General features: G+C 41.5%; 1 protein-coding gene across 4 annotated transcripts in view; it reads right to left on the reverse strand.

Moving 5' to 3' along the window:
* Positions 1 to 25,694, reverse strand: part of LOC128663889 (monocarboxylate transporter 13) — a 236,521-nt gene that overhangs the window by 71,873 nt on the left and 138,954 nt on the right. For 2 of the 4 annotated variants that reach the window (XM_053718451.1, XM_053718450.1), the window contains 3 exons: positions 22,265 to 22,424; positions 21,672 to 21,808; positions 21,027 to 21,222 (listed from right to left, as the gene is read on the reverse strand). In XM_053718451.1, the coding sequence (XP_053574426.1) occupies positions 21,027 to 21,222; positions 21,672 to 21,683 (208 nt within the window). In that variant the 5' untranslated portion in view covers positions 21,684 to 21,808; positions 22,265 to 22,424. Of the gene's footprint in view, positions 1 to 21,026; positions 21,223 to 21,671; positions 21,809 to 22,257; positions 22,425 to 25,694 lie in introns of all 4 variants that reach the window. The other 2 variants (XM_053718452.1, XM_053718453.1) reach the window with 2 other exon arrangements.

The raw sequence follows: 25,694 nt of genomic DNA on the forward strand, positions 1-25,694 counted from the left end.
CCTTTGTGAAAATCCTTGGAGCAGTGGCTAATCCGAATGGAAGAGCCACAAACTGGTAATGTTTGTCCAGAAAAGCGAACCTTAGGAACTGATGATGTTCCTTGTGGATAGGGATATGTAGGTACGCATCCTTTAGATCCACGGTAGTCATAAATTGACTTTCCTGGATGGTGGGTAGAATCGTTCGAATAGTTTCCATTTTGAACGATGGTACCCTGAGAAATTTGTTTAGGATCTTCAAATCCAAAATTGGTCTGAACGTTCCCTCTTTTTTGGGAACTACGAACAGATTGGAATAAAATCCCATTCCTTGTTCCTTTATTGGAACTGGGTGTATCACTCCCATCTTTAACAGGTCTTCTACACAATGTAAGAATGCCTGTCTCTTTATTTGGTTTGAGGATAAGTGAGACTTGTGGAACCTTCCCCTTGGGGGTAGTTCCTTGAATTCCAGGAGATAACCTTGAGAAACTATTTCTAGCGCCCAAGGATCCTGAACATCTCTTGCCCAAGCCTGAGCAAAGAGAGAGAGTCTGCCCCCCACCAGATCCGGTCCCGGATCGGGGGCTACTCCTTCATGCTGTCTTGTTAGCAGTGGCAGGCTTCTTGGCCTGCTTACCCTTGTTCCAGCCTTGCATTGGTTTCCAGGCTGGTTTGGGTTGTGAGGCATTACCCTCTTGCTTAGAGGATGCAGAATTAGAGGCTGGTCCATTTCTGCGAAAAGGATGAAAATTAGGCTTATTTTTAGCCTTAAAAGACCTATCCTGTGGAAGGGCGTGGCCCTTTCCCCCAGTGATGTCTGAAATAATCTCTTTCAAATCAGGTCCAAATAAAGTTTTACCTTTGAAAGGAATGTTAAGTAATTTTGTCTTGGATGACACATCCGCTGACCAAGACTTTAGCCAAAGCGCTCTGCGCGCCACAATAGCAAACCCTGAATTTTTCGCCGCTAATTTTGCTAATTGCAAAGCGGCATCTAAAATAAAAGAGTTAGCCAATTTAAGTGCGTGAACTCTGTCCATAACCTCCTCATATGGAGTTTCTCTACTGAGCGACTTTTCTAGTTCCTCGAACCAGAACCACGCTGCCGTAGTGACAGGAACAATGCATGAAATTGGTTGTAGAAGGTAGCCTTGCTGTACAAAAATCTTTTTAAGCAAACCTTCCAATTTTTTATCCATAGGATCTTTGAAAGCACAACTATCTTCGATAGGAATAGTAGTGCGTTTGTTTAGAGTAGAAACTGCCCCCTTGACCTTGGGGACTGTCTGCCATAAGTCCTTTCTGGGGTCGACCATAGGAAATAATTTCTTAAATATAGGGGGAGGAACAAAAGGTATGCCGGGCTTTTCCCACTCTTTATTTACTATGTCCGCCACCCGCTTGGGTATAGGAAAAGCGTCGGGGGGCACCGGAACCTCTAGGAACCTGTCCATCTTGCATAATTTCTCTGGAATGACCAAATTGTCACAATCATCCAGAGTAGAAACACCTCCTTAAGCAGTGCGCGGAGATGTTCTAATTTAAATTTAAATGTCACAACATCAGGTTCAGCTTGATGAGAAATTTTTCCTGAATCTGAAATTTCTCCCTCAGACAAAACCTCCCTCATGGCCTCTTCAGATTGGTGTGAGGGTATGACAGAACAATTATCATCAGCGTCCTCTTGCTCTTCAGTGTTTAAAACAGAGCAATCGCGCTTTCTCTGATAAGTAGGCATTTTGGATAAAAGATTTGCTATGGAGTTATCCATTACAGCCGTTAATTGTTGCATGGTAATAAGTATTGGCGCACTAGATGTACTAGGGGCCTCCTGCATGGGCAAAACTGGTGTAGACACAGTAGGAGATGATGTAGTATCATGTTTACTCCCCTCATTTGAGGAATCATCTTGGGCAATATCATTATTTGTGGCAGTACTGTCCTTACTTTGTTTGGACGCTATGGCACAATTATCACATAAATTTAAATGGGGAGACACATTGGCTTTCATACATATAGAACATAGCTTATCTGAAGGTACAGACATGTTAAACAGGCTTAAACTTGTCAACAATGCACAAAAAACGTTTTAAAATAAAACCGTTACTGTCACTTTAAATTTCAAACAGAAACACTTTATTACTGAATATGTGAAAAAGTATGAAGGAATTGTTAAAAAATTACCAAATTTTCACCACAGTGTCTTAAAGCCTTAAAAGTATTGCACACCAAATTTCAGAGCTTTAACCCTTAAAATAACGGAACCGGAGCCGTTTTTCAATTTAACCCCTATACAGTCCCAGATACAGTCTTTGCTAAGACCCAACCAAGCCCTGAGGGGAATACGATACCAAATGATGCCTTCTAAAAGCTTTTTCAGAGATTCTTAGATCCTCACACATGCATCTGCATGCCCTGCTCTCAAAAAACAACTGCGCATTAGTGGCGCGAAAATGAGGCACAGTCTATGACTAGAAAGGCCCCCTGACTGAAAAAGGTGTCCAATACAGTGCCTGCCGTTTTATAAACGTTCCCCAAGATTATAAATGTCAATTGTTAGCCTAAATTTGAATAATATGCACAAATAAAGCAATCCATTAAGCCCATAAAAATGTCTACCAGTTTTTTAGCCCATAATAAGCCCTTTATTCTGTTTGTTTTTGACTAAGAAAATGGCTTACCGGTCCCCATGAGGGGAAATGACAGCCTTCCAGCATTACACAGTCTTGTTAGAAATATGGCTAGTCATACCTTAAGCAGAAAAGTCTGCTAACTGTTTCCCCCAACTGAAGTTACTTCATCTCAACAGTCCTATGTGGAAACAGCAATCGATTTTAGTTACTGTCTGCTAAAATCATCTTCCTCTTACAAACAGAAATCTTCATCCTTTTCTGTTTCAGAGTAAATAGTACATACCAGCACTATTTTAAAATAACAAACACTTGATAGAAGAATAAAAACAAAATTTATGCTTACCTGATAAATTCCTTTCTCCTGTAGTGTAGTCAGTCCACGGGTCATCCATTACTTATGGGATTATAACTCCTCCCTAACAGGAAGTGCAAGAGGATCACCCAAGCAGAGCTGCTATATAGCTCCTCCCCTCTACGTCATATCCAGTCATTCGACCGAAAACCAAACGAGAAAGGAGAAACTATAGGGTGTAGTGGTGACTGGAGTATAATTTAACATTTAGACCTGCCATAAAAAACAGGGCGGGCCGTGGACTGACTACACTACAGGAGAAAGGAATTTATCAGGTAAGCATAAATTTTGTTTTCTCCTGTTAAGTGTAGTCAGTCATTACTTATGGGATACCAATACCAAAGCTAAAAGTACACGGATGACGGGAGGGACAGGCAGGATCTTTATACGGAAGGAACCACTGCCTGAAGAACCTTTCTCCCAAAAACAGCCTCCGAAGAAGCAAAAGTGTCAAATTTGTAAAATTTGGAAAAAGTGTGAAGTGAAGACCAAGTCGCAGCCTTGCAAATCTGTTCAACAGAGGCCTCATTTTTAAAGGCCCAAGTGGAAGCCACAGCTCTGGTAGAATGAGCTGTAATTCTTTCAGGAGGCTGCTGTCCAGCAGTCTCATAGGCTAAACGTATTATACTACGAAGCCAGAAGGAGAGAGAGGTAGCCGAAGCCTTTTGACCTCTCCTCTGTCCAGAATAAACGACAAACAGGGAAGAAGTTTGTCGAAAATCTTTAGTTGCCTGCAAATAAAATTTCAGGGCACGGACAACGTCCAAATTGTGCAGAAGTTGTTCCTTCTTTGAGGAAGGATTAGGACACAATGAAGGAACAACAATCTCTTGATTGATATTCCTGTTAGTGACTACCTTAGGTAAGAACCCAGGTTTAGTACGCAGAACTACCTTGTCTGAATGGAAAATCAGATAAGGAGAATCACAATGTAAGGCAGATAACTCAGAGACTCTTCGAGCCGAGGAAATAGCCATTAAAAACAGAACTTTCCAAGATAACAGTTTGATATCAATGGAATGAAGGGGTTCAAACGGAACACCCTGTAAAACGTTAAGAACTAAGTTTAAGCTCCATGGCGGAGCAACAGTTTTAAATACAGGCTTAATTCTGGCCAAAGCCTGACAAAAAGCCTGAACGTCTGGAACTTCTGACAGACGTTTGTGTAAAAGGATGGACAAAGCTGAGATCTGTCCCATTAACGAACTAGCGGATAAACCCTTTTCTAAACCTTCTTGTAGAAAAGACAATATCCTAGGAATCCTAACCTTACTCCATGAGTAACTCTTGGATTCGCACCAATGCAAGTATTTACGCCATATTTTATGGTAAATTTTCCTGGTAACAGGCTTCCTAGCCTGTATTAAGGTATCAATCACTGACTCCGAGAATCCACGCTTTGATAGAATCAAGCGTTCAATCTCCATGCAGTCAGCCTCAGAGAAATTAGATTTGGATGTTTGAAAGGACCCTGCACCAGAAGGTCCTGTCTCAGAGGTAGAGACCATGGTGGACAGGACGACATGTCCACTAGGTCTGCATACCAGGTCCTGCGTGGCCACGCAGGCGCTATTAGAATCACCGATGCTCTCTCCTGTTTGATCCTGGCAATCAATCGAGGAAGCATCGGGAAGGGTGGAAACACATAAGCCATGTTGAAGACCCAAGGTGCTGTCAGAGCATCTATCAGAATCGCTCCCGGGTCTCTGGATCTGGATCCGTAACAAGGAAGTTTGGCGTTCTGGCGAGACGCCATGAGATCCAGATCTGGTTTGCCCCAACGCCGAAGTATTTGGGCAAAGATCTCCGGATGAAGTTCCCACTCCCCCGGATGAAAAGTCTGGCGACTTAGAAAATCCGCTTCCCAGTTCTCCACGCCTGGGATGTGGATCGCTGATAGGTGGCAAGAGTGAGACTCTGCCCAGTGAATTATCTTTGAGACTTCCATCATCGCTAGGGAACTCCTTGTCCCTCCCTGATGGTTGATGTAAGCCACAGTCGTGATGTTGTCCGACTGAAACCTGATGAACCTCAGAGTTGCTAACTGAGGCCAAGCCAGAAGGGCATTGAAAACTGCTCTTAATTCCAGAATATTTATGGGAAGGAGACTCTCCTCCTGAGTCCATAATCCCTGAATCTTCAGGGAATTCCAGACAGCGCCCCATCCTATCAGGCTGGCGTCTGTTGTTACAATCGTCCAATCTGGCCTGTTGAAGGGCATCCCCTTGGACAGATGTGGCCGATAGAGCCACCATAGAAGAGAATTTCTGGTCTCTTGATCCAGATTCAGCATAGGGGACAAATCTGAGTAATCCCCATTCCACTGACTTAGCATGCACAATTGCAGTGGTCTGAGATGCAGGCGTGCAAAGGGTACTATGTCCATTGCCGCTACCATTAAGCCTATTACCTCCATGCATTGAGCCACTGACGGGTGTGGAATGGAATGAAGGACACGGCAAGCATTTAGAAGTTTTGTTAACCTGTCCTCTGTCAGGTAAATTTTCATTTTTACAGAATCTATAAGAGTCCCTAAGAAGGGAACTCTTGTGAGTGGCAATAGAGAACTCTTTTCTTCGTTCACTTTCCACCCATGTGACCTTAGAAATGCCAGTACAAACTCTGTATGAGACTTGGCAGTTTGGAAACTTGACGCTTGTATCAGAATGTCGTCTAGGTACGGAGCTACTGATATTCCTCGCGGTCTTAGTACCGCCAGAAGAGAACCCAGAACCTTTGTAAAGATTCTTGGAGCAGTAGCTAACCCGAAGGGAAGAGCTACAAACTGGTAATGCCTGTCTAGGAAGGCAAACCTTAGGTACCGGTAATGATCTTTGTGAATCGGTATGTGAAGGTAGGCATCCTTTAAATCCACTGTGGTCATGTACTGACCCTTTTGGATCATGGGTAAGATTGTCCGAATAGTTTCCATTTTGAACGATGGAACTCTTAGGAATTTGTTTAGGATCTTTAAATCCAAGATTGGTCTGAAGGTTCCTTCTTTCTTGGGAACCACAAACAGATTTGAGTAAAACCCTTGTCCGTGCTCCGACCGCGGAACCGGGTGGATCACTCCCATTAGTAAAAGATCTTGTACACAAGAGGAGAAGCTTTGAAGTCCAGAAGATATCCCTGAGATATGATCTCTAACGCCCAGGGATCCTGGACATCTCTTGCCCAAGCCTGGGCGAAGAGAGAAAGTCTGCCCCCTACTAGATCCGTTTCCGGATTGGGGGCCCTCACTTCATGCTGTCTTAGGGGCAGCAGCAGGTTTTCTGGCCTGCTTGCCCTTGTTCCAGGTCTGGTTAGGTTTCCAGCCCTGTCTGTAGCGAGCAACAGATCCTTCCTGTTTTGGAGCGGAGGAAGTTGATGCTGCTCCTGCCTTGAAGTTACGAAAGGCACGAAAATTAGACTGTCTAGCCCTTGGTTTGGCTCTGTCTTGAGGCAGGGCATGGCCCTTACCTCCAGTAATGTCAGCGATAATTTCCTTCAAACCGGGCCCGAATAATGTCTGCCCTTTGAAAGGTATGTTAAGCAATTTAGATTTAGAAGTGACATCAGCTGACCAGGATTTTAGCCACAGCGCTCTGCGCGCCTGAATGGCGAATCCGGAATTCTTAGCCGTAAGCTTAGTTAGATGTACTACAGCATCAGAAATAAATGAATTAGCTAGCTTAAGGGTTTTAAGCTTGTTTATAATCTCATCCAATGGAGCTGTCTCAAGGGTCTCTTCCAGAGACTCAAACCAGAATGCCGCCGCAGCCGTGACAGGCGCAATGCATGCGAGGGGTTGTAATATAAAACCTTGTTGAGTAAACATTTTCTTAAGGTAACCCTCTAACTTTTTATCCATTGGATCTGAAAAAGCACAGCTATCCTCCACCGGGATAGTGGTACGCTTAGCCAGAGTAGAAACTGCTCCCTCCACCTTAGGGACCGTCTGCCATAAGTCCCGTGTGGTGGCGTCTATTGGAAACATTTTTCTAAATATAGGAGGGGGGGAAAAGGGTACACCGGGCCTATCCCACTCCTTGTTAATAATCTCTGTAAGCCTCTTAGGTATAGGAAAGACGTCAGTACACGCCGGTACCGCATAGTATCTATCCAGCCTACATAATTTCTCTGGGATTGCAACCGTGTTACAATCATTCAGAGCCGCTAATACCTCCCCTAATAGTACACGGAGGTTCTCGAGCTTAAATTTAAAATTTGAAATGTCTGAGTCCAGTCTATTTGGATCAGATTCGTCACCTACAGAATGAAGCTCTCCGTCTTCATGCTCTGCCACTTGTGACGCAGTATCAGACATGGCTCTAACATTATCAGCGTACTCTGTTCTCACCCCAGAGTAGTCGCGTTTACCTCTAAGTTCTGGCAATTTAGATAAAACTTCAGTCATAACATTAGCCATGTCTTGCAAAGTGATTTGTAATGGCCGCCCTGATGTACTTGGCGTCACAATATCACGCACCTCCTGAGCGGGAGATGCAGGTACTGACACGTGAGGAGAGTTAGTCGGCATAACTTTCCCCTCGTTGTCTGGTGAAATTTTCTTAACATGTACAGATTGGCTTTTATTTAAAGTAGCATCAATGCAATTAGTACACAAATTTCTATTGGGCTCCACATTGGCCTTTGAACATATTGCACAAAGAGATTCCTCTGTGTCAGACATGTTTAAACAAACTAGCAGTTAGACTAGCAAGCTTGGAAAATACTTTTCAAAACAATTTTCAAGCAATATAAAAAACGTTACTGTGCCTTTAAGAAGCACACAAAAAACTGTCACAGTTGCAATAACAATGAACCGGATTAGTTATAGAAACCAAATTTACAGTAAATGCATTAATTTAGCAAAGGAATGCACCCACTAGCAATGGATGATTAACCCCTTAATACCCAGAAAAACGGATAACAACTATTATATATACGTTTTTATCACAGTCAAAACACAGTCTAACAGGTCTGCTGTGAGTGATTACCTCCCTCAAAACTAGTTTTGGAGACCCCTGAGCTCTGCAGAGACGTCCTGGATCATGCAGGGAGAATAAGGAAGACTGTGACTGAATTTTTAATGCGTAGTAAAAGCGCCAAAATAGGCCCCTCCCACTCATAATGCAACAGTGGGGAAGCTCAGTAAACTGAATTTATTCAAAATAAACGACAGCCAAGTGGAAAATAATGCCCATAAATTTTTCACCAAGTACCTCAGAGAGAAAAACGATTAACCTGCCAGTAAACGTTTTAAATATAAATATATGAAATGATAATAAAAGCCTGTTGCTAGTCGCTATCACTGCAGAAAGGCTATAAGTTATATGTATACAGTATTTTCTTAGTGAAGTGCCATTCCCCAGAAATACTTCAGTGCCAACATACATACATAACAGCCTGATACCAGTTGCTACTACTGCATTAAAGGCTGTACTTACATTTTATCGGTATTAGCAGCAATTTCTCAGTCAATTCCATTCCTTAGAAAATAATATACTGCAACATACCTCTTTGCAGGTGAACCCTGCCCGCTGTCCCCTGTTCTGAAGTTACCTCGCTCCCCAGAATGGCCGAGAACAGCAAATGGATCTTAGTTACGTCCGCTAAGATCATACACAAACTCAGGTAGATTCTTCTTCTAATGCTGCCTGAGAAAAAAACAACACACTCCGGTGCCGTTTAAAATAACAAACTTTTGATTGAAGAAATAAAAACTAAGTTTTAATAACCACTGTCCTCTCACACATCCTATCTATTGGTTAGGTGCAAGAGAATGACTGGATATGATGTAGAGGGGAGGAGCTATATAGCAGCTCTGCTTGGGTGATCCTCTTGCACTTCCTGTTAGGGAGGAGTTATAATCCCATAAGTAATGGATGACCCGTGGACTGACTACACTTAACAGGAGAAAACTACATTTAAACACCAAAAACCTCTTAACCATCTCCGTGGAGATGTTGCCTGTGCAACGGCAAAGAGAATGACTGGGGTGGGCGGAGCCTAGGAGGGATCATGTGACCAGCTTTGCTGGGACTCTTTGCCATTTCCTGTTGGGGAAGAGTATATCCCACAAGTAAGGATGACGCCGTGGACCGGACACACCAATGTTGGAGAAATCTTTGATTTCCTGATCTCCGTCAGAAATATTTTCATGTCCACTGAGTCTATCAGAGTCCCTAGAAATGAAACTCTTGTGAGGGGGGAAAGAGAACTCTTTTTTACGTTCACCTTCCACCCGTGAGATCTTAGAAAGGCCAACACTAAGTCCGTGTGAGACTTGGCTAGTTGGAAAGTCGATGCATGAATTAGAATGTCGTCTAGATAAGGCGCCACTGCTATGCCCCACGGCCTTAGAACTGCCAGAAGGGACCCTAGCACCTTCGTGAAGATTTGTGGCGCCGTGGCCAACCCGAAAGGAAGAGCCACAAACTGATAATGCTTGTCCAGAAAGGCGAACCTGAGGAACTGGTGATGATTTTTGTGGATAGGAATGTGTAGATACGCATCCTTTAAGTCCACGGTGGTCATATATTGACCCTCCTGGATCAATGGTAAGATAGTCCGAATGGTCTCCATCTTGAAAGATGGGACTCTTTGGAATTTGTTTAGGATCTTGAGATCCAGAATTGGTCTGAAGGTTCCCTCTTTTTTGGGAACTACAAACAGATTTGAGTAGAACCCCTGCCCCTGCTCTTGGAACAGGGCAGATCACTCCCATGGTAAAAAGGTCTTCTACACAGCGTAAGAACGCCTCTCTTTTTGACGGGTTTACAGACAATTGAGAAAGATGGAACCTCCCCCTTGGAGGAGAATTCTTCAAATCTAGAAGGTATCCCTGGGTTACAATTTCTACTGTCCAGGAATCCTGAACGTCTCTTGCCCAGGCCTGAGCAAAGAGAGAGAGTCTGCCCATACTAGATCCGGTCCCGGATCGGGGGCTACCCCTTCATGCTGACTTAGTGGCAGCAGCAGGCTTTTTGGCCTGTTTACCCTTGTTCCAAGCCTGATTAGGTCTCCAGGTTGGCTTGGATTGAGCAAAGTTCCCCTCTTGCTTTGAAACAGAGGAGGAGGAAGTGGGACCACTCTTGAAGTTTCGAAAGGAGCAAAAATTATTTTGTTTGGTCCTTGTCTTATTTGACTTATCCTGAGGGAGGGTATGACCCTTCCCTCCAGTAATGTCTGAAATTATCTATTTCAGCGCAGGCCCGAATAAGGTCTTACCTTTGAAAGGGATTGACAAAAGCTTAGATTTAGATGACACATCAGCTGACCAGGACTTAAGTCATAACGCTCTACGCGCTAAAATGGCAAAACCTGAATTTTTCGCCGCTAACTTAGCAAGATGAAAAGCGGCGTCTGTAATAAAAGAATTAGCTAACTTGAGAGCCTTAATTCTGTCCAGAATATCATCTAGTGGGGTCTACAACTGAAGAGCCTCTTCTAGAGCCTCAAACCAAAAGGCAGCTGCAGTGGTTACAGGAACAATGCACGCTATAGGTTGAAGAAGAAAACCTTGATGAACAAAAATTTTTCTAATTTTTTATCCATAGGATCAATGAAAGCACAACTGTCCTCAATAGGTATAGTTGTACGCTTAGCCAGAGTAGAAATAGCTCCCTCCACCTTAGGGACTGTCTGCCATGAGTGCTTTATGGTGTCAGAAATGGGAAACATTTTCTTAAAAACAGGAGGGGGAGCGAACGAAATACCTGGTCTATCCCACTGCTTAGTAACAATGTCCGAAATCCTCTTAGGGACCGGAAAAACATCAGTGTAAACAGGAACCTCTAAATATTTGTCCATTTTACACAATTTCTCTGGAACTACAATAGGGTCACAATCATCCAGAGTAGCTAAAACCTCCCTAAGCAATAAGCGGAGGTGCTCTAGCTTAAATTTAAATGCTGTCATATCTGAATCTGTCTGAGGGAACATCTTTCCTAAAATCTAACAAACCTTGTCTGAAAACCATGAGGGTTATAACAACCCCAAATAAGCCAAATGAACCCTCAAGCAAATGTCCCATCAAAAATAAAAAACGTTACTCCCAGAACACACAAACGTTTGTCCCAATCTATCATAAACAAAATGAGTGCCCCAAAAAATTAACCCTTTATGCAAGCTAGTAAAGCCTCTTATAACACTAGGGGGTCGATCCGATATAAATCGTCGCCCGCAAAAGCCGGCGACGCCAATATTTGCGCGGATTTGGTATCACATATACGGCGTAACCTAGAAGTTACGCCCGTATATATTTCTGCCGTCGCCCGCAGTTTTTTGGGCCATAGGCAGGTATACCAAACCCGCGCAGTTTGGTATCCAATATGCAGCGTAAGGACTTACGTGGCGAAAATGGAGAAAACTTACTCCATTTTCACCTCGCCACAAAAAGCAGCCGTAAGAAGCCTTACGCTGACTATTGGAGCCCCGTAACTCCCTAAACTAACTAGAAAATAAACCTAACACCTAACGCATGCGCAATGTCTATCTCCCTGTCAACCGCGATCTGCTAAAATAAACCTAACACCTAACGCATGCGCAATGTCTATCTCCCTGTCAACCGCGATCCCCCCCCCCCCGAAATCCCTAATAAAGTTATTACCCCCTAAACCGCCGCTCCCGGACCCCGCCGCCATCTACATAAACTAACCCCCTACTGTGAGCCTCTAAAACCGCCGCCATCTACCTTATCTATCCCCTAATCTGACCCCTTACACCGCCGCCACCTATATAAAAATTATTAACCCCTAATGTAAGCCCCTTACACCGCCGCCATCTCTATTAAAATGATTAACCCCTAATTTAATCTACCTACCCCGCCGCCAGCTATATTATCTATATTAACCCTAAGTATATTATAGTTAATATAGGTATTACATTATATATATTAACTATATTAACCCTAATTATATTAGGGTTAATATAGTTAATATAGTTACTATAGTATTTATATTAACTATATTAACTCTATCTAACCCTAACTAAATTTATATTAAATTAATCTAATTCATTTATAAACTAAAATATTCCTATTTAAATCTAAATACTTACCTATAAAATAAACCCTAAGATAGCTACAATATAATTAATAATTACATTGTAGCTATGTTAGGGTTAATATTTATTTTACAGGTAAATTGTTAATTATTTTAACTAGGTATAATAGATATTAAATAGTTATTAACTATTTAATATCTACCTAGTTAAAATAATTACCCAATTACCTGTAAAATAAATCCTAACCTAAGTTACAAATACACCTACACTATCAATAAATTTAATAAACTACAAACATCTATCTAAAAATACAATTAAATTAACTAAACTAAATTACAAAAAAAAACAAACACTAAATTACAAAAAATAAAAAAAAGATTACAAGATATTTAAGCTAATTACACCTATTCTAAGCCCCCTAATAAAATAATAAACCCCCAAAATAAAAAAAATTCCCTGCCCTATTCTAAATTCAACAAATTTCAAAGCTCTTTACCTTACCAGCCCTTAAAAGGGCCTTTTGTGGGGCATGCCCCAAAGAATTCAGCTCTTTTGCATACAACAAATACAATACCCCCCCCCCATTACAACCCACCACCCACATACCCCTATTCTAAACCCACCCAAACCCCCCTTAAAAAAGCCTAACACTACCCCCCTGAAGATCTCCCTACCTTGTCTTCACCACACCGGGCCGAACTCCTGATCCGATCCGGGCGATGTCTTCCTCCAAGCGGCAAAGAAGAATTCTTCCTCCGGCGATGTCTTCCTCCAAGCGGCAAAGAAGAATTATTCCTCCGGCGACGTCTTCCTACAAGCGGCAGCAAAGTCTTCATTCTTCCGGCGGCATCTTCAATCTTCTTTCTTCGCTCCACCGCCGCGGAGCATCCATCTCGGCCGACTGCTGAACTTGGAATGAGGTACCTTTAAATGACGTCATCCAAGATGGCGTCCGCCGAATTCCGATTGGCTGATAGGATTCTATCAGCCAATCGGAATTAAGTTAAAAAAATCTGATTGGCTGATTGAATCAGCCAATCAGATTCAAGTTCAATCCGATTGGCTGATCCAATCAGCCAATCAGATTGAGCTCGCATTCTATTGGCTGTTCCGATCATGCCCCACAAAAGGCCCTTTTAAGGGCTGGTAAGGTAAAGAGCTTTGAAATTTGTTGAATTTAGAATAGGGCAGGGAATTTTTTTTATTTTGGGGGTTTATTATTTTATTAGGGGGCTTAGAATAGGTGTAATTAGCTTAAATATCTTGTAATCTTTTTTTTATTTTTTGTAATTTAGTGTTTGTTTGTTTTTGTAATTTAGTTTAGTTAATTTAATTGTATTTTTAGATAGATGTTTGTAGTTTATTAAATTTATTGATAGTGTAGGTGTATTTGTAACTTAGGTTAGGATTTATTTTACAGGTAATTGGGTAATTATTTTAACTAGGTAGATATTAAATAGTTAATAACTATTTAATATCTATTATACCTAGTTAAAATAATTAACAATTTACCTGTAAAATAAATATTAACCCTAACATAGCTACAATGTAATTATTAATTATATTGTAGCTATCTTAGGGTTTATTTTATAGGTAAGTATTTAGATTTAAATAGGAATATTTTTGTTTATAAATGAATTAGATTAATTTAATTTAAATTTAGTTAGGGGTGTTAGGGTTAGATAGAGTTAATATAGTTAATATAAATACTATAGTAACTATATTAACTATATTAACCCTAATATAATTAGGGTTAATATAGTTAATATATATAATGTAATACCTATATTAACTATAATATACTTAGGGTTAATATAGATAATATAGCTGGCGGCGGGGTAGGTAGATTAAATAAGGGGTTAATCATTTTAATAGAGATGGCGGCGGTGTAAGGGGCTTACATTAGGGGTTAATAATTTTAATATAGATGGCGGCGGTGTTAGGGGCTCACTTTAGGGGGTTATAGATATAATATAGCTGGCGGCGGGGTACGGGAGCGGCGGTTTAGGGGTTAATAACTTTATTAGGTTGCGGCGGGGTACGGCGGTTTAGGGGTTAATAGCTTTTTTATTGTTAGGATAGTGAGGGGGGATAGCGGATAGAGGGTTAGACAGTCCGGGCTATGTTAGGGAGGCGTGTTAGACAGTGCGGGCTATGTTAGGGAGGCGTGTTAGACAGTGCGGGTGTTTTAAACTTTAGTCAGGTTTTATAGGCGCCGGCAGTTTCTAACGTGCCGCAAGTCACTGGCGACGCCAGAAATTTGTACTTGCGCAGATTTCTGGACATCGCTGGTTTGTGAGACTTACGGCACGTTAGCATCTGACGGCAACCTATATGGGATGGCTCGAGTTGCGAGCTGAAACTGCGGGCGACGCCGGTTCCCTCGCTTGCGCCGCAAACTGCGATCGATATCGGATCTCGCCCCTGGATTACTGCTTCCCCTTCCCCTAATGGGGATACTGTAAGCCTTTCTGAGTTAACACAGTCTCTGCAGAAAATATGACTGAACATACCTCATTGCTGTATAGCAAGAAACCGTTACTCACAGTGAAGTTTTCCTGTACTCCTCAGCTTCTGTGGGAACAGCAGTGGACCTTAGTTACAAATGCTAAGATCATAATCCTCCAGGCAGAAATCTTCATCTATGTCCTGCCTGAGAGTAAATAGTACAACACCAGTACCATTTAAAAATAACAAACTCTTGATTGTAGATAAAATAAAACTAACAGCTTAACACCTCTTTCACTTTACCCTTCCTGCTTAGAGCCGGCAAAGGGAATGACTGGGGGGTGGAGTTAAGGGGGGAGCTATATAGACAGCTCTGATGTGGTGCTCTCTTTGCCACTTCCTGTTAGGAAGGATAATAACCCACAAGTAAGGATGAATCCGTGGACTCGGTACATCATGCAAAAGAAATAATTGTTAGAATGCTCATGTTAAATCCCAAGATATTCTATGCTTCCAAAAATATATATATATAGGTGAAAACATCTTGAAATGTTTGCTCTTAGGTCTCCATGTTTAATATGTGTCTGAATATACTGTACATATGTGTACCCCACACACACATGTCTATATATATATTCATACAAAATACAGCCATGAAACATTGTTATATATTAATTTTTTATTTTATTATCATGTAGGCTGTATCAAAAGTTGAATTTAAAATAGCTTAACTGTAACATGTGTCTATAGCTCACAGGGGGTCACTTAACAGGCAGCTGTCAAAAGCCATAATTTCCATCTTATTAGGCCTCAAAGACAAATCCCAGACACCCCGTCCCCACTCACTGTATGGGGAAAGGGATGTTTGGAAGTGGCTCAATTGTTTTATCCTATCTCAAGCTATAAAACTCTGTTCTTTCTCAAAATCACTTTTACCACATTCCTTTAAGTGATTGTTTAAATTAAATAGACCAAATGTTTTATTGTCCTCACTTGGATGTTTAAAACAACTTTGCATACTGAATGGGGGGAGAACTGAACAGGAGTTTCAAGTAAATTTTTCTGAATGAATTAATCATTTGGAATTGATTAGTCAAATATATAATAATATACATATATATGTATTAATCTTTACATATACCTTGACAAATGTGACCGCCGACCTACTGAAACTTCCATGTTCCCTGAGTCTTTATGGAGCCCCTGCTCCCCATACCAGAAATCTGGCGGCTGTAGTCACAATCACCCAAGAGGGTCTGCGAAAGCAGGTTCCCTGGAGGAGATGATCCTGAGACAACCACCAAGGTAGAGAATCCCTGTCTCCTGCTCCAGCTGTAATCAAGGAGACAGATCCACATAATCTCCGTTCCACTGCCCGAGTATGCCTAACTGCAGAGGACTGAGGTGGAAACGAGCAAACGGGATGATGTTCCTTGCCGCAACCATCAGCCCAATTACCTCCATGCACTGAGCCACTGACGGCCAAGGAGAGAACTGAAGTGCTAGGCAATAATCGAAATCTTTGATTTCCTGACTTCTGTCAAAATAACTCTCATTGATAAGGAGTCTATTATGGTTCACAAGGAAACTATCTTTGTAGATAGAACTAAAGAACTCTTTTCCAAATTCACCTTCCATCCTTGAAACCGCAGGAAGGATAACATTTCCGTGTGTGATCCTGCTTGTTGAAAAAAGGTGTTTGAACCAGAATGTCGTCCAGATAAATAACCACTCTTATGCAACGCGAACGGAGTACCACTAGTAGGGATCCCAGAACCTTTGAGAAAATTCTGGGAGCTGAGGCAAGCCGAATGGAAAAGCCACAAATTGGAAGTGTTTGTCTTAGAAACTTGTGATGGTCCCTGTGGATGGGAACATGCAAGTAAATGTCCCTTAAATCCACCTTGGTCGAAAATATACCCTCTTGGACCAAAGGAAAAATGAAACAAGTAGATTCCATCTTGAAAGACGGCACTGACAAACTTGTTTGGACTTTGAGATCTAAAGTTGGTCTGAAGGTTCTCTCCTTCTTGGGAACCCCAAACAGATTGGAATAGAAATGCAGACCTCGTTCCTGTATTGGAACAGGACTAATCCAAGTCGGAGAGGTCCCGCACACAATGTAAGAATACCTCTCCTTTGTCTGGTCTACAGATAATCTTGAAAACAGAAAACCTGCCCCTGGAAGGAAAGGTCCGAACTTTAGATTGAATCCAGAACATTTCGAACCTAAGCCCGAACAAAGAAGGAAGCCAGCCCCTACAAGATCCAATCCCAGATCGGAGGCATGCCCTTCATGCTGTCTCTGATTCAACATCAGGCTTCTTGGATTGCTTTCTCCTAGTCCAAGACTGAATGGGTCTCCAGGAAGGCCTGGACAGCTCACGCCTGGAAGAGGGAGAGGAAAGATTTTCCTAGAATTTTAGAAAGGAACTAAAATTACTCTGACGTCCCTTTTATTTATTTCTCTGTCTCTAACTCCCGTAATGTCAGAAATTATCTCCGTCAAACCAGGTCCCAACAAGGTCTTACCCTTGTAAAGGAGTCGTCAAAGGATTAGACTTAGATGAGACATCCGCAGACCAAGATTTTAATCATAACGCTCTGTGGCCCAATTGGCAAACCTAAAACCCTAGCTCCATGTTAACAAAATGAAGGGAAGCATCTGTAATAAAGGAGTTGGCTAACTGAAAGGCCTTTAACCTATCCTGTATTTTTTCGAGGGGAGTATTTGTCTGAATAGAATCAGACAACGCATAAAACTAGAATGCTGTCAAACTAGTGACGTTAGTACCGCAGGTTACCGTTGTAACCCAGATGTACATACATTCTATTGAGCAACCCCTCTAACTTCTTATCCATAGGGTCTTAAAAGGAACAACTATCCTCTAAGGGCATAGTAAGTCTCTGGTTAGCGTGGACATTGCCCTTTTTCCCCAGACTCCTTAATAGAGTCCGCTATAGGAAACATCCCATTAAAAATAGGGTATGGAGAAAAAAGAGATACCCGTTTCTCCCATTCCTAGCAATAATCTTTGTAGCCCTTACTGGTACAGAAAATACTTCCACCATGGGGGGCACATCAAATACTTGTTTAGTTTATTGGACTTTTTGGGATTGACTACGCAGTTAGCCTCAAAGTCGTCCAAAGTAGCTAAAACCTCCTTAATTAACAAACGGAGGTGTACAAGCCAAAACCTGAAGAAAACAACTTCAGAATCAGATAAAGGTATTACACTGTCTGAGTTTTCCCCCTCAGAACTACCGAAGTATCTTCCTCTTCAAGTTTCTGGAAGAAGACTTTCAGAATAGCCACTTCTGTATCAGAAACCTTTATGTGAATACATTTCCTCTTACGTTTTCCCTGCAGCATGGGAAAAGCAGACAATGTCTCAGATACTGCCAATGACATTAGAGAAGTGATGTCTTGTAAGGTAACTCCACATGGAGTTTGAGAGGAAGCGCAGGGCACTGCATGTGTGGGCGATACATTTTTTTTGGGACATTTAAGGAGAAAGATGCGGCATATATTGAACATTGTCAATAGACTCCTGAACAACATCCGCTTTACAAGAAGTTGGCTCAGAAAAATCTATCTTTTTCTTTTTAAGTACTCTTACAACATGAGAAAACAAAAGGGATTGGTGGTTCCATATAGTTATCAAAATATAAAGAACAAGAGACCCTATGCAGGGCTTCTTGATCCATACTGACTCACAATGGATGATAATCAAATAAAAGTCATACATTTTTTAATAAAAATGAACACAGAAAAAAACGGTACTGTCACTTTAAATGTTAAAACATAAGTTGTTATTTTTTGTGCAGAAAATAGTACTAAAATGGTACACAAATACTGTATGACCTTTCTAACCCTCAGCTAACTTTGCTGAGGTTCCCATTTAGCTGTCTGATACCAGATACATTCCCTCAGAAAAAAAGGACCGGAACTCCACTGCAGCGCTGTCCGGTCCTAATGTATGTTTAAATACTGAGGGCTCTATTGAAAAATTCAAACTCTCTGATCCTTCCGATCCTTCCGATAACAGGAAGCGTTAGGAAGCGTAAAGGAAAGTTGTGCGCAACCCAAATTGGCGCCACACATAATTCCGCCCATCGTGGGCATTTCCAAAGGCAATCTCCCGGTCGCCATTTTAATACTTAAAGTTAAGACACCGGGAGATATAAACTACAAAGCCTGGAAGTAAACTGAGTGTAGAGTCGCTGCTTAGCCCTGAGAACAGTAACACACCACCTCTAATGAGCCCATCTCCTCAGTCCCAGATATATAAACCCCTGTGAGCAGTGAAAAATCACTTAATCATGAAACTCTCTCCTTAGCCCCAGTGCCTGCTTAAACGATGCTGTCTATAAATCCCCTCCTTTGGTATATAGGAGGTTCTATATCCCTTGTAAATAAAGTGCTCCACTTCCTCTGGATCCTTCTATTCTTTCCCAGACCCAGAATAAAAAGTTGGCACTTACCTTTTAAATCTACCAGACAGCAAGGCAGCTCAGCAGGTTTGAGAGGTCCTCTCCCTCACATAGCCCTGTGGAGAAAAGATAAAGCCTGAGTAATCTTACTTAGGCTATCAGGATTAGGGCAGCATTAACTATATGGGAGGCGCAGTGAGAATTATATCCCACAAGTTCCCATTGCTCTAAAGCCATAACTGCTGTACTGAAGAGACTGATATGGACTACGGCTACACCCCAGAACAAAGCAGTACAATCTTGGGCTACTTAAAAAATACTCTTGATTGAAGAATCTTTTACTAACATCTACTTTACAACTTCCTTGCTCTAACGTCTAACTGACTCAAGCAATCCCACACCTTAAAAATACCTCACTAGGAAGATATAAATGTGCCAGTGCCATAGATATGGCCTCTGGAGGAAACAAGCCGCCTTTCGGAGGAGTAGCGGCCATAGGGACATCTGCTTGCATAGCAAAAGAAGGTTCTGGTGCACGTACCTCACGGGACATGGAATCCTCAGAGGCAGATGACTCAACGCACTCTAAATTCCCTGATTCGGGGGAAGAGAGTACTCTAGTACGACAAATAAATCGGAACATAACTGATGGCCATGGATAAATAACCCTGGCCATTTCATACTCTTCGCAAGACGTATACTCAGAATCTGAGATATCCGTCTCCAAAAAATCAGAATCCTATGAACAAACACACTCAGTCAAGGTGCGGAAATGGAATACAACGTGACCACACCCGGTCACGAGGTGGATCGTGTAAGCCAAAAAAAGCGCCAGTCCCTAGGACCGTGCAAACTGATGAAATAAGGCCGTTATGTCCAAATAGCCATGAGCCCAAGTATCACTACACAATAGCAGACAAAATCACATAACAAACATAACAAACTCACATAACAAACATGATTAAAGCCCCCACCCCCTGTTCAATAACCCCCTCAGTAGATATTAACCCTTGATTCCATAAGATAAAGGAGTCCCACTGGGACCCTGACTTCTTGCGTTAACATTACATTCACATATCGAAATAAAATGAAACGATCTTACCGGAATCTACGCCGTGGAACAGGAACACGGCCCTTCAAGTGTGACAGATAGTAGCTTCGCTTCTGACATGGACTTGAGTGAATAAAGGCAGGCAAAACTTGTCAACGCTGATTGCCCAGGAGCTGTTAATATGAGTCGGGATGGTTTCGCAGAAAGACTCTCCCTGCATCTCCAGACTCTAACTTTCACCCATGCGCTCACTGAGAGGCTGATAGGATTACTTAAAACTCCAGTCCCATTTCTAAGAGTACTACCCTCCATGAGAGACTATCTTCAATCTTCTGACACTTCTCTGCCAACCTCCTGAGACAAAGGCAAAGAATGACTGGGGAATGAGGGAAGTGGGGGAGGTATTTAAGCCTTTGGCTGAGGTGACTTTGCCTCCTCCTGGTGGCCAGGTTCTGAATTCCCAAAAGTAATGAATGGAGCTGTGGACTCTTCCCGTTTAAGAAGAAAATTAGCATTTGAGCCTACCTAGGTTTAGCTTTCAACAAAGACTACCAAGAGAACAAAGCAAATTTGATGATTAAAGTAAATTTAAAAGTTATTTAAAATTGCATTCTCTATCTGAATCATTAAAGTTTAATTTTGACTAGACTGTCCCTTTAACTATGATAAAATGCCTATGAATTTGTAAACGCTTCTCCTACTGTAAAGGTTATATTCCTATGAAATTAAATACATCAGTGTCTATTATTTTTTCTAAATAGTAATTTCAGCATAGATGAGATAGAGATGTTTCCTCTGATACATACAACTCCAGATCTTCTGAGTAAGCATAATCACTGATTCAGATACACTAGTCCCCTACATATCCCTGTCTATCCTGCCTTTTCTTCTCACAATCAGTTCCTAATAATTAATTGCAAACTGGTTTTAAACTTAAGTCTCTTAATCCCTATGAACCTAGAAACATGAAGTATAGCTCCTTGACCCCCTCTCCCATAATGCTTAAGAATTCCTTCCATAAGCTCTTGCAATCTTTGTACAAAACAGCATTCCATTAACCCCTCCCCTGCCATATATATCTACAGAATGAGTCATAAAGCATTACTATACCCAGTTTGTTGAATATGTAACTTACTCATCAACTGCTGCACAGCAACGCCACATGATGTCACCCACGAGACACTTCCAGCTGCAGAGCCAAAATATTCTACAAACTCTGGGAAAAAAACGCCAAAAGACCGGAGAGCCCCAAAAACCAAGCCAGCTTGTAGGAAACAGGAGATAAGAAGAACTCCATCCCAAACATCCTTATTTGGTGGCATTACAACTAACTGCAGAAAAAGGAGAAATATTACAAGTCTTTTTTAAACAGTGCATTTTACATTAGCTTTTCTTGATCTATGGGGAAAAAAAAAATCAAATAAAAAATGTTTACAAACGTTTATTATAATTTAGTAGCAGGTAGAAATCTGCTGTTATATAGTTTAGCCTTATTCTGATGTTGTATTATTTAGCAAGATATGCTTGGTTTTGTATCTTATGACAGCACCTTATGCAAGACTTTCAGGAAACAAAAAAATCAGCTTCTTGAATTAGCATGTAGTAATGCATATATTTTTTTGCCAATGTGCACACAAACAATAAACACAGACTTGTATGCACACATGATTTCCAAAAATTTCAGCAGGGTCAGATAAGTTGCCTCCTTCTTTGATCAGTGCGATTATTACACAATTTTATTATTTCTGATACTAACTAAAGATAAAAGAATCTTGCTTACCAACTGTGTCATGTACTACCCCACTGTGCAATGACCTAATGCCAAAACAGGTGATCACCAGAGAAAGCAATAGACTTGTTTTTTTTCTGCTTGCCTTTTCAAGCCTAGGTTGACATATTAACCAGGAATGTTGAAATCTAGACTCACAGAAAAAAAAGTAAAATGCCAGAATTGAGAATCAGAAAAAAAGAAAGAGGCTAAATTGATATATATAAATACACACACTTCAGAATAGCCAGCACACACATTCTATATATAACCATTTGGCAATGTACAGAGAAACAAGTGTGTTAGCCTTCTTTTTTATTAATTATACATGTACTGCTTCTACAACACACACATGTATGGGCTTGTTGTGTGTGTCTATATATATTTATATATAAATGTATATATATATATACACACACATACATACACATATATACTGTATATAGACACATATATATATATATATATATATACACATACACACATACTGTATATATATATATATATACACACACACACACATACATATATGTATATATATTTTTAAACAGAGACACAGAGAAATATATAGAAATATTTATTTATACAAATACTCAACAATACACCTGCTCTGAGCGTTTGTCACTTCCTTGTCATCTCCATTCCATGCAGCACAGCAACAGCCATGAGCTCCAGAGACATGTGCACCTCCCGGCCGGTAGTGAGAGGGGGAGTGGCAAGTGACTAAGAGGCATAACAGAACCAGTCAAAAGCGAGGAAGTGAACCTGAGAAAAATTAAAAGAGGCAGAGGATAATATATGTGAAGTAATTGTTACATAGTTATATATTAGTGTCAGGATTGCTTGCTTGGCATTCTCAGTACGGAAGATAGATTAGACAGGAAGTTACAGACAGGAGTATGCTGGTTGTGACTGCATGTATATATTAACACATTATATAAAAATATACACACACACATATATATATACACACATATATATATATATATATATATATATATATATATACACTGCTCAAAAAAATAAAGGGAACACTTAAACAACACAATGTATCTCCAAGTCAATCACACTTCTGTGAAATCAAACTGTCCACTTAGGAAGCAACACTGAGTGACAATCAATTTCACATGCTGTTGTGCAAATGGGATAGACAACAGGTGGAAATTATAGGCAATTAGCAAGACACCCCCAATAAAGGAGTGGTTCTGCAGGTGGTGACCATAGAACAATTCTCAGTTCCTATGCTTTCTGGCTGATGTTATGGTCACTTTTGAATGCTGGTGGTGCTTGCACTCTAGTGGTAGCATGAGACAGAGTCTACAACCCACACAAGTGGCTCAGGTAGTGCAGCTCATCCAGGATGGCACATCAGTGCGAGCTGTGGCAAGAAGGATTGCTGTGTCTGTCAGCGTAGTGTCCAGAGCATGGAGGCGCTACCAGGAGACAGGCCAGTACATCAGGAGATGTGGAGGAGGCCGTAGGAGGGCAACAACCCAGCAGCAGGACCGCTACCTCCGCCTTTGTGCAAGGAGGAACAGGAGGAGCACTGCCAGAGCCCTGCAAAATGACCTCCAGCAGGCCACAAATGTGCATGTGTCTGCTCAAAAGGTCAGAAACAGACTCCATGAGGGTGGTATGAGGACCCAACGTCAACAGGTGGGGGTTGTGCTTACAGTCCAACACCGTGCAGGACGTTTGAGATTTGCCAGAGAACACCAAGATTGGCAAATTCGCCACTGGCGCCCTGTGCTCTTCACAGATGAAAGCAGGGGCACACTGAGCACATTTGACAGACGTGACAGTCTGGAGACGCCGTGGAGAACGTTCTGCTGCCTGCAACATCCTCCAGCATGGCCAGTTTGGCAGTGGGTCAGTAATGGTGTGGGGTGGCATTTCTTTGAGGGGCCGAACAACCCTCCATGTGCTCGCCAGAGGTAGCCTGACTGCCATTAGGTATCAAGATGAGATCCTCAGACCCCTTGTGAGACCATATGCTGGTGCGGTTGGCCCTGGGTTCCTCCTAATGCAAGACAATGCTAGACCTCATGTGGCTGGAGTGTGTCAGCAGTTCCTGCAAGACGAAGGCATTGATGCTATGGACTGGCCCTCCCGTTCCCCAGACCTGAATCCAATTGAGCACATCTGGGACATCATGTCTCGCTCCATCCACCAACTTCACTTTGCACCACAGACTGTCCAGGAGTTGGTGGATGCTTTAGTCCAGGTCTGGGAGGAGATCCCTCAGGAGACCATCCGCCACCTCATCAGGAGCATGCACAGGCGTTGTAGGGAGGTCATACAGGCACGTGGAGGCCACACACACTACTGAGCCTCATTTTGACTTGTTTTAAGGACATTACATCAAAGTTGGATCTGCCTGTAGTGTGTTTTTCCACTTTAATTTTGAGTGTGACTCCAAATCCAGACCTCCATGGGTTGAAAATTTTGATTTCCATTTTTTAATTTTTGTGTGATTTTGTTGTCAGCACATTCAACTATGTAAAGAACAAAGTATTTAATTAGAATATTTTATTCATTCAGATCTAGGATGTGTTATTTTAGTGTTCCCTTTATTTTTTGAGCAGTGTATATATATTTATTTATTTTTATATATATTTAGATACGGACAGAAAATAAAAAAATATTGATCTATAACTAAAGTACTTTTTTTCAGCATTAATAAAGAAAAAGAAACACAATTTTATTGTATATAAAAAGGAAATTTATGCTTATCTGATAAATTTATTTCTTTTACGATATGACGAGTCCACGGATTTCATCCTTACTTGTGGGATTTATCCTCCTGTTGACAGGAAGTAGCAAAGAGCACCACAGCAGAGCTGTATATATAGCTCCTCCCTTCCCTCCACCTCCAGTCATTCGACCGAAGTTAGGAAGAGAAAGGAAAAGCCAAAGGTGCAGAGGTGACTGAAGTTTAATAAAAATAAGTATATACCTGTCTTAAAAATGACAGGGTTGGCCGTGGACTCGTCATATTGTAAAAGAAATAAATTTATCAGGTAAGGATAAATTTCCTTTTCTTTTACAAGATATGACGAGTCCACGGATTTCATCCTTACTTGTGGGATACAATACCAAAGCTATAGGACACGGATGAAAAGGGAGGGACAAGACAGGCACCTAAACGGAAGGCACCACTGCTTGAAGAACCTTTCTCCCAAAACCAGCCTCAGAAGAAGCAAAAGTATCAAATTTTGAAAAATTGGAAAAAGTGTGAAGAGACGACCAAGTTGCAGCCTTGAAAATCTGTTCAACAGAAGCATCGTTTTTAAATGCCCTTGAGGAAGTCACAGCCCTAGTGGAAGGAGCCGTAATTCTTTCAGGAGGCTGCTGTCCAGCAGTCTCATATGCCAGATGGATGATACTCTTCAGCCAAACGGAAAGAGAGGTAGCCGTAGCTATCTGGCCCCTATGCCTTCCAGAAAAAACAACAAATAAAGAAGAAGATTGACGAAATTCTTTAGTCGCCTGAAAGTAAAACTTCAGGGCACGGACCACGTCCAAGTTATGCAACAGACGCTCCTTCTTAGAAGAAGGATTAGGACATAATGAAGAAACCACAATTTCCTGATTAATATTCTTATTTGAGACAACCTTAGAAAGGAACACGTCTGGTACGTAGAAGCACCTTATCAGAATGAAAGATAAGATAAGGCGAGTCACATTGTAACGCTGACAGCTCAGAAACTCTATGAGCAGAAGAAATAGCAACCAAAAACAAAACTTTCCAAGATAATAACTTAATATCTATGGAATGCATGGGTTCAAACGGAACCCCTTGAAGAACATTAAGAACTAAATTCAAACTCTAGGGTGGAGCAATAGGTCTAAACACAGGCTTGATTCTGGTCAGAGCCTGACAAAAAGACTGAACATCTGGAACATCTGCAAAACGTTTGTGTAGTAAAACTGACAAAGCAGAGATTTGTCCCTTTAAGGAACTTGCTGATAACCCTTTCTCCAATCCTTCTTGGAGAAAAGACAGTATTCTGGGAATCCTAATTCTACTCCATG

This window comes from Bombina bombina, chromosome 6 (assembly GCF_027579735.1).
Source record: "Bombina bombina isolate aBomBom1 chromosome 6, aBomBom1.pri, whole genome shotgun sequence".
Lineage (NCBI taxonomy): Eukaryota > Metazoa > Chordata > Amphibia > Anura > Bombinatoridae > Bombina > Bombina bombina.